Genomic DNA, 9516 nt, shown 5'->3' on the forward strand with positions numbered 1-9516 from the left:
CCGCGATGCCCCTTCACAGTTGCCTCCTCATGCACCTCCAAACTTCAAATCTCTCCAATTTCATCTCGAGTTGCATCAAAGCCACGTCACAGGATCAATTTCATCTAAAAGAGTGAAGAGGAGTTCACCAAAGCTGCAGCACCTTATGGCAAATAAAGAAACACTAAACAAAGACATGTATTTGGTACCAAAGTGTTAATAAGTCATATTCAGACATGACTCCATTCAATTCAATTTTATTTATACAGCACCAAATCACAACAATAGTCACCTCAAGGTTTATATTGTAAGGTAGACCCTACAATAATACATACAGAGAAAAACCCAACAATCATATGACCTCCAATGAGCAAGCACTTTGGCGACAGTGGGAAGGAAAAACTCTCTTTTAACAGAAAAAAAATCTCTGGCGGAACCAGGCTTGGGGAGGGGCGGCCATCTGTCGCGGCTGGTTGGGGAGAGGAAAGTTAATCCTTTTAAACAGTGAAACGGATGCACTGTGAAGGCCCTTCGATCATGATAAGAACATAAAAATGAATCAGATTAAAACTTTGATCTCTTCTGCTCACGGATTTGTTTCATTGATTTGTGAAATCAGACAGTGTGAGCTTTTGCCTCCTCCCTCAGTTCAGCAGGAGCAGCTCGGTGTGTTTTAGTGAGGGCTCCTCTCCCTTCCCGTAACTCAGATCACAGACACGTGATTTATCACTTTTACAAATATTAAAGGTCTGCACGCTCAGTCTTTAGTAAGTTCGCTGATATTTCCTCAGGGGATCCACGTATGAGGGGCAGAAGCTCATACCCAGCTAGTGACACCTCCCCCAGCCAGTCATCGGCGTCCTTCAGCCCCGCGCAGCCCAATGGGGCACGCTGTGGGCGTGTCCTTTCGCGGTGAGTGGCTTTTTCGGAGTTTGGTAAATGACTGCAGCAAGAAAGCAGACCAGAGCGCACGAGGCTGTGTCCGCCTCCGTGTTTCACCTCCGTGCACGTGTGTGCGCGCTCTCTTCCGCCATGGAACGGGTCCACACGAGTCGGCGAGCACGTTAACGACACTCCGACGGGATTGCTTTTTGTTCTTTCTCTCGGTTTAGCGGAGCTGGTGTTCCGGTGCTGGTACTGGGGCGGGAGCGCAGCGGCGGCCGCCGGTGAGTCTCCAAGTTGAGCGGCAGCGGACAATGGGAGCAGCCGAGCCGGGCTGCTGCAGAGACCGCTACTACTACTGCTCACCCCGGGGAGCCGCCGCCGAGCAGCAGGAGGAGGAGAGGGAGAAAAGGAGGCACACCTGCTCCACCTGCAGACCCTCCTCTCCGAGCAGCAGCCCCGTGCGGGTCCGGGACGTGTGTAGGATGTGGGTGAGGAAAGCTGCGGCTCTGTCCTCGCGCTGGATTTGGGGAATATAAAGCGCACGTGCACTCTTCTCGAGCCCTCCTGAGAGCGTGAGCCTCCCGCAGACCCACTGCTGAAGGAACCGGAGGGGATGTGTTTCGTTCCCGCTGTCGGCGCCGCGGACCGCACGCGCTGGACTTTAGAGTGATTGGATGTAACTGTGGCTCAGTTGACAGGATCCCGTGATCTCGTCTCGAGACCCCCACCCACCCCCTTCTCTCCCCCCTATTCTTCCCCCTTTTCCCTCCCCTCCCGAACCAGAACCCGGATGAGCTCCGTACCCACTGCCCGCCTCTGTCCGTGGTCCTGAACACAGTCTCCTGGCGGATTTAGTGGATTGTTCCCCCCAAAAAACCCTCCTGCGTGGAGGCGTGAGAGCGGACATCAGCATGATTTCATGGAGACTGAGGTCATGAGCATCCCGCGGCTCGGCACCGGCGACTCCGGGATCTGAAACCCACACACACAGAGACACACACACACACACACACACACACACACACAAAAGGTGGAACATTTTCGGTTCACCTTGGAGGTCATAAACCAGAACCGCGACCCCCCCTCCCCTCTCACCCTCATCTTCCTCCTTCTCTTCTTCCACTAAAGGCTTTTTTTGGTCTTTTTTTTTTTTTTTGGAGGGGACTTCATCCTCTCCAGAGCGTGACCCCCCTCCTCCCCTTCCCACCACCTCCACACACTCCCCCTCCCCTCTAAACAAAATGAGACTGGCAAAAATGTGCCGACTAAACGTGCTGGGGATCTATTTGTGGCAAACGGTTGTGTTTTTCAGGTAAGCAGAAGCATGAAATGGACTTCATGAGTGCAAAATAACGACGTGTGTGTCATTGCTTTTCAGAAAATGGAAAATATGAATTTGCATTTTTATTGCTTTGCAGCCCTACTGTTGGGCGGGGGGAGGGGGGCGTTCATGTGCAAACTTATGAAAGTTGTGTTCGGGTTGCGTGTCTCATTGCTCTTGAGCATGTAAAGGAAGTTGAATTAAGTTGCAGTGAATCCAGACAGGACGGTAAAAGAGGAAACAGCGACCACTAGCGGGCGATGTGTGTTTATGGTGTCAGCGGTCATGTTTGGGGGAAAGGAGCCTGTCGGAGTCACGTGCTCTCTGACAGTCATGTTAAAGCAGGTGTTGCTCATAGCAGACAGTATGTGGAGGGGACATGGTGAGGTTTGTGAATACCTCAAACTGCTCGGAGCAGCCTTGTATCCTGGAAATCCACATTCCCATTTGTCTCACTGGTTCAATAAGACAATCGCTTATTGTGAGTTTTCTTCTGTCATTAACAGACATCCAGTAATCGAGCTCCTTGTACATAATACAGCCAAAGAGGAAAAATGTAAGGACACTGTTTCTGTTGATGGGATAAAACATATTCAGAGACAGTACTTTGTCAGCCATTCAATGCAAACATATTTTTCATGTAGATCTCCAGGTCATCTCCAGGCCGGCTCCCTGTTTGTCATTGTCCCCCTTTCACAAACCTGCTAAATGTACCTGACCAGAACAGGAAGTGGCAGCCATTGTTTTGGTGATGCAGATGATGAAACTCTGTCAGCTGATGACATGGAGGTGACGATGCTCAGATGGGTTTTTTTTTTTGGATTGAACAGTTTTACTGGGGCTGAAAAACTTCAAATCAGTCTTCACCCTCCATTATATAATCATTATTATTTGAATTACTGCTTTGGAAGTATTCTTGACCAGATGACCAACACAGATTTTTTTTTAGGTTGCCAAGATGAGTCCAATTGTATAGAAGTCTATGAGAGTCTACTGCTCTGTGAGCTCAGTAAAAATGGTCTCAGCGGCTGGTTTCAAGTCTTATTCAATGCAACTACATATTCATTCTCCAAATCCCGTAGATGATACAGTAGTTTCTGCAGACAGTTGTGCAGAGCAGAAGTATGAAGCGCCTTAACTGGTGGAAAACACAAGAAGTGCTTCAAACTGCACTCTACTTTCCAATGTCACAGTTAAACGAGCCGGCTTTCTGATTCTGTGCAGCATGTTGGAAACTGAAAAGGAGCCTATTTATAGTTACCAGCTGTTTCTTCCAATTTACGCTGAATGCATATTATAATATTATCTCTCACTATTATTTGCTAACGTGTTCGGGTCCTGTGCGCGTTCCCAGCCTGCAGGTTCCTGCACGTTTCGTTTTATTGCATCACACGTGGATCTCATTTCCCTGCACGTCGCCTGGATTTCATTATGTCGAGTATCACTAGTGTTTTTCTACCTGCTGCAGTGACTACTTTCCAGTGAATAAGGCGGCCATTTACCGTGAGGGACATGGTGCTTTTGTAGGAGGGGGCTGCAGGAGTTTTGCATTCAGTGCACACTGTTTAGTTAATGAAGCAGAGTTGGGATATTGCCGTCTCAGCTCCTCACGCCTGGACTCTGCAGTTCCCTGCTTAATTGATATCTCTTTCCTCCATCCTGACCCACACACCCCCCCCACACCTCATTCCACATTCAGCCTCATTACTAAACATTGATTAGCCCGTCAATGGCTGGGGCCAGACCTGATGAATACACATTTAATGCCTGCACATATCTCGCTCACTCACTGGCTCTGTCCACACTCGTAGTATTCATCAAACAGGCAGCAGAGGAGAGCTAGGAATTTAGATTGGACCTGCAGGAAACATTCATCTAACGACCTGTTTCATCTTGCATTAGGCTCAAATCCGAGATAATGTCCTTTTTCCCTGAAAAAGTCTCCTTTTTTAAATCTAATCAGTTGCCGTTTTTAAGAAAATTGGGACTAAAATGTTTTGGAATGTTTTTACTTTATCAGTGGCAACAGCAGCTACAACTGTAAACCCGTGAAGGTTTGTCCAATCTAAGATTCAGTCATTCCTCATCTCATGAACAATTCGTTGTTTATATTAGGAAGGTTCTAGAAATGACAGTCAGTACCAACACAGCGTAGCTCGGATATTAATGTGGACAGTCGGCACAAAATCTATGATAGAAAATTTTTTTTTTAAAAAGGATTAAAGACTCAATCAATAAACACATTTTAAATGAAAGTATAAACAGTCTGTTTAAAGCGCACAGGAACATTTGCTGTCCAAGTTTCCTACATAAAAAGCAAATTCATGCAACAAAAGATATATTTAAAATAATAAATGATACTATTAGTCTATACTTCATCCAGAGCAGCTTCAGATTATTCACATTAATTGAACTGCTACTGTGGATGAGAAAGTGCAGTGCTACATTATCAGCCAACGCTTGTTATCTCATTGCTTCAATAAACTGTGCAGGTGCAGCGCATGAACAAATACCTATTAATTAACATTATCATTAGTAATAAAGTCATGCTTCACTTATACTAGAGCAGAGTCAAAGAGCCTATTCATTGGCTACAGCTGTCAATCAAACCTTAAAAATAATGTAAACTAATAAGTTATTGTTTGTATATGTATGGTGTCTGCATAGTTGTTATGAAGGAATTAGAGATGTATGGAACTGAGTCACTGCTGGAGCCCCAGCTGGACGTTTGAGAAACTGCAGTTTAAAGGTAGCAGTTTAAATAGCTCATGTAGTAAAAGTACAACATACTGTAAATGTCCACAGTAAGGCTAACATTTCAATCTGTTATTCTGTCTCTTGAGTTACAGGTTTATCAAAATCATTTAGGGTTCGTATTCTGTCATCACAGTAATCTCATAGAGATGCTGAGCTACTGCTGAAAGCTCATTCATAATTTCTTGCAGCACATTTTAGGACAAACTGCATGAAGTGAGCTGTAAATTTTGGATTCAAGCAAAGAGATTTATGCCCGGGGTATGTTCTTAATATTAAATAGCAGAAAAGAAAATGCCAACAAACTGATAAACAATATTCTCACATATAACCCTCAAAAAATACTTGTATTTTTATTCTTCTATCAGCATCACTCCATCATTTAACCCCAATAACAAAAATATATTTCCCTTTAATTTCTTGATTTCTGTATGGAAAGGAGCTCAGAACCTCCAGCAATGTTGCTGTGCGTTACCCATGAACGATCACACCGTATCTGAGCCTGAATCGCTGGAACAGACTTAAAGTGCACGAGCTGAACATCACGTGCTCCTCAGTCCTGCGGCACATCGTCTGCTTCTATTGACCGCTCGAGCAGGAACGATTAATCAAACGGGTCAGTGCTGCATTTAGAGAATGCCAACGCACAAACCAGCAGGGAATGCCAATCAGTCACTCACAGTGATTGACAGGCATCGAAACAGCCGCCGACATGTCTGCCGTATTGGTTTTCTACCAGGTGGGAGGTCGTTGGAACAGCAGAATCTTATAGGAAGCTTTGGGGACGGCTGTCCTCTGTCCACACATATCGATGTGTTTATTTTTACAAAAGGAGAAGCTAATCATCCTAAAACTGGAACATGGAACAAACTGGAACAAACATACGTTTGTCATGAAGTCTTCTCGAGGGAAATTTATTTATATTTGGTTTCAGATGCAGTTATACAGTTATTTGTGATCTTAAAGGTGTGCTGGAGCAGGAAAAAGAGAATTAGATGCCTCTCTGTTGACAGTTTAGTTATTTAAAGCCAATCAAGCATCGGGGGTAATTTGCAGGAAGGGTCACTCAGTTTTTTTATGGCTTCATTTGCTGAATCGCTGCTGCAACAAATAAAGCACCTTCAGGTTTTCAGCTTCTTAGAGAAACAAACTGCATCCCTTTATTTTTTTGATCAGCTGCACATCTGCCTCCCTATGATAACACAGACTGATCACCTCCGTTGTTTGCGGGTGCTTGCACGTGTCGTTATTATGTACAAAAGCGCCAGCCTTCAGTCTCTATCCTGAATGAAATGTGCAGAGTGACCTTTTCCTCTGTACATTTCTATTTTCAATAAAAATCTTTTTTTAAATGGAAACATGAGTGGAAACAGTCACCTGCTGCTTGAAGGTAACCTTGAGCTGGCCTTGACGAGGCGGCTGTATGTCGGGATCTCTTCTCTTTGGGAGCGGGACGTACTCCGACCTGCTCACCTCCTTCATGTCTCAGAGTAAATTAAATCCGACTCTGTCAGTTCATGAAATAAATTGATGTTGAAATCTGGCAATTTAGAGAAGGTCATTCGATGGCTTTCTTAAGTGATTTCAGGCAGCGGATGTCAGACTGATATTAAATTGAAGTATTTTAAAGGGGTGGAGTGGAAACTAGGAGAGGAGGGACATTTTAAAGAGGACAAACTGACCTCGGTGGTTTGTTCATTAAATGAAAGGTCAGCTTTCACGTAGATGGCCAGAAAAACAAATCCGTGACAGAATGACTTGCACGAATGTCATGTTACCTGGAGTGATATTTCACTTCAGTCTAGTTCTGGCTTTCATTAGCTGTGTAAGTGTTGTGACTCAGTGCCGGCTGTCATCTGTATTTACAGTCACATTACAGACCTCCCTGCGAGTTCCTATAACAAATTCTGATTCTGTCTAAGAACTTAAAGCATGAAGAGAAAATGAACGTCTGCCTGGGTTCAAGTTCAAGGTCGAACTTGAAGTGAAAAAGACGAGATGCACCGTTCATGAATATAATGTACATTTAAGTGGATACTTAACCTGATAAATGTGAATTAGATGCAGTTTTGACTCTCACTAAAATTCTGATGCAAATACATTTAGACCATTGGGACCTATTTTATTTTCTAATATTCCAGCAAAAGTACGTCTTTGTGCTGATGATACTGTCATATAAACACATGCTCCCTCCAAGTTCTTGTGCAGACAGCACAAGAACTTCAGACTGCATTTCACTCATTTCAAACTGCTTTGCTGCAGTTAATTAATTATTTAAAATTCATGATCTTCATGTATCCATGCCCACCACTGATGCTATTATGTTAAACACTTGTGTTTAACAAAAGAAGGAGAAACATTACATATAGGCTGTTCTGCTGCAGAAAAAAAGTGCAAAGCAAAAATCCAACCCTACCATGTCATGTCGATCAATATTATTCCAAAGAACACAACATTGACTGGTTAAGAAGACTTAATTTTTTTTTCTTGCTTATTCCTAAGGATTACAGATTTGGTTTAAATAAATCAGTGAACGGTGTTGGAACACTCTGAAAAATTAAAAGGATTAAAGAGGCAATCAATAAAAACATTTTAAATAAAATTACAGAAACTATTTACCGGTAAGTGAAATATATTAATTGGAGGTCCTAACAGTCTGTTTAAATGAACATTTAATGTCTAACTCCAATTTTCCTACATGCAGAGCAAATTCATGCAACTTTAGACCGTTGGTCGTTAAGTAAAACCAAAAATGCAAAAGATATATTTAAAATAGTAAATAATACCTTTAGTCTATACTTCATCCAGAGCAGCTTCGGATTAGCATTAGGATTCAACTATATTGTCATTACACATGTATAAATACAGGGTAATGAAATACAGTGATTATTCACATTAATTGAACTACTAACATGGATGAGATGGTGCAGTGCAACGTTATCAGCCAAAGAGTATGCAAAACAAAAATCCAACCTTACCATGTCATTTTGATTTATATTATTTAAAGAAATACGTCATTGACTGGTTAAGAAGACTTGATTTTTTAAAACTTATTCCTAATTCTTTCCTAATTCCTAATTTTTTGGTTTAAAGAAGTCATTGAATGGTGTTGGAGCACTCTGAAGTAAAGACAAAGCTTCATATTTATCAAACAGATTTTTTGTATCATTACAGGATTTTATCAAAATATTGTAGACTGCACTGCAACCCAGAATGTCCCCCTCATGTTTCCTTTTGTACTTAAGAGAGAATTCTGTGAAAGATAAATAATAAACTACCAGAGAAAGCAGATGTGTGACACTTGGGGTCATTTCGAGCATAAAATAAAGCGTGTTTCCACTTTTTACCCAGAATTGTTGTCCAGGATCTCCCAGGGGTTCGTTCTGATTTGACTTCCACAGCAGATCCAAAGATGAAGCAAATTAGTCTGCTGACATATCAAAAGCACAAAAGCCTCAAATTGCCTCTGAATGTTGCAAACTGCAAAATTGGACATCAAAAACTGAACCTTGCTGTCACTCACACAATAAAATCTCCTCCATCCTGATTATTTTCACCTTTGTTCTACAAGCTAACAGTAACACAAAATGAAGGGATCAAACTATTTGATGGCACACCGTTGGGCTTTCTTTTCCGAGTTGGGAATGCTCCCATAAAATCTATTGGGTGTATTAAACATCAGCAATTGATAGTGAAGGATGGGAGTGAACAAAGGAGATTATCAGCTTTAGCTGCTGCAAACTGCTGCACATAATTCAGGATTCAATAATCCTCTTTTGATCCCCAGAGGGACAAAGATGTCTTTTATGCCTTCCTGCTGTGAACTTGGTCATTAGGGTTCACAATTCAGGGATGGGGTCAGACCTGGAGCAGAGCAGGCGGGGTGAGATTTGCACTAGAGCACTGCCAAAAGCAGTCCTAGAAATCATCCCTTGTCAGTTAGCATACTCACTGCTCAGCCGAATTAAAGCAACTGTTTCATTTATGCGTCTGCCCTCAGGGTGTTTCTTTGTTCGTAGCCGATATTTATTACTTGCATCTCCTTTCATAACAAATCATAACATATATATTTTTCTCCTGTGATCAATTTCCCTGAGTCGTCTAACAAAAAACAATCGACTTCTCTGGTGGAGTTCACCTTCATCTGCAATAATGAACTTCTGGGCAGGTTCATTTCCAAAACTTGATATATGATAATACATTATTGATCAGCAGACAGTGACAGATTTTCACCATAACTAACAGAGTACATTATCAATGGCCTCTCAGAGCTGTAACTGAGTTAAAGCAAAGGTGAATTCCTGGAAATGTCGGGAGCTGCTGTGCACTTCTGAAATTAAAGTGCTGCTGGACGATGGCAGAAGCTGTTGATGAGAGAGGAGCGTTTCTGAAGAGTTTTTTCTGACTTAGAACTCGGTTTAACGACCACTTTGGCAAACGCTGCTCGTTCCTTTTGCGATGGGTTTAGTAGACGGAGAATATATGACAACCAGGATGTGTTTTCACAACCTTCAGATCTGAAAATGAAATCCTATATTTATTTTAAATTTTAAATAAAAAAGGGAAGATGAGCATTT

General features: G+C 42.5%; 1 protein-coding gene across 3 annotated transcripts in view; it reads left to right on the forward strand.

Moving 5' to 3' along the window:
- The first annotated feature begins 226 nt into the window (after positions 1 to 226).
- glra1 (glycine receptor, alpha 1) overlaps positions 227 to 9516 on the forward strand; it is a 132898-nt gene continuing 123608 nt past the window's right edge. For all 3 annotated transcript variants that reach the window (XM_026185135.2, XM_026185144.2, XM_026185152.2), the window contains exon 1: positions 227 to 2176. In XM_026185135.2, the coding sequence (XP_026040920.1) occupies positions 2106 to 2176 (71 nt within the window). In that variant the 5' untranslated portion in view covers positions 227 to 2105. The remainder of the gene's footprint in view (positions 2177 to 9516) is intronic.

The sequence above is a fragment of the Astatotilapia calliptera genome, chromosome 2 (genome assembly GCF_964374335.1).
Source record: "Astatotilapia calliptera chromosome 2, fAstCal68.1, whole genome shotgun sequence".
Lineage (NCBI taxonomy): Eukaryota > Metazoa > Chordata > Actinopteri > Cichliformes > Cichlidae > Astatotilapia > Astatotilapia calliptera.